Below are 315 nucleotides of genomic sequence, written 5' to 3'. Positions count from 1 at the left end.
CCCCAGCAGCACAAGGGAAGCTCAGGCAATTGAGGAGGATTTGGGTTTTGCTGTGGTCTCAGAGGATCAGTGCAAGTCCTGAACACCTACACAGTGTGTGGGGGGGAAGATGTTGCACATGATTTAAATGATTTGGGAGAAATACTGTATCCTTGAGGGAGTAACTGGTGCATTTTGCTTGTCTAAGTGTCTCCAAGTGGCAATATGTCTCTGATGCTCACTTTTCCTCTCCTCCTTTTGCAGGAAGGAAGATGTCTCTATGTGATCCTGCTGATGGCCCTGTACTGGTGCACAGAGGCACTACCCTTGGCTGTG

General features: G+C 48.9%; 1 protein-coding gene across 1 annotated transcript in view; it reads left to right on the top strand.

Annotated features, from left to right (window-relative positions):
* The first annotated feature begins 246 nt into the window (after nucleotides 1–246).
* SLC13A3 (solute carrier family 13 (sodium-dependent dicarboxylate transporter), member 3) overlaps nucleotides 247–315 on the top strand; it is a 15,803-nt gene continuing 15,734 nt past the window's right edge. Inside the window, 1 exon segment of the mRNA XM_009070103.1 lies at nucleotides 247–315. Within this exon segment, the coding sequence (XP_009068351.1) occupies nucleotides 274–315 (42 nt within the window). The 5' untranslated portion in view covers nucleotides 247–273.

This window comes from Acanthisitta chloris, unplaced genomic scaffold (assembly GCF_000695815.1).
Source record: "Acanthisitta chloris isolate BGI_N310 unplaced genomic scaffold, ASM69581v1 scaffold660, whole genome shotgun sequence".
Classification (NCBI taxonomy): Eukaryota; Metazoa; Chordata; class Aves; order Passeriformes; family Acanthisittidae; genus Acanthisitta; species Acanthisitta chloris.
This window is presented reverse-complemented; position numbering and strand designations above follow the sequence as displayed.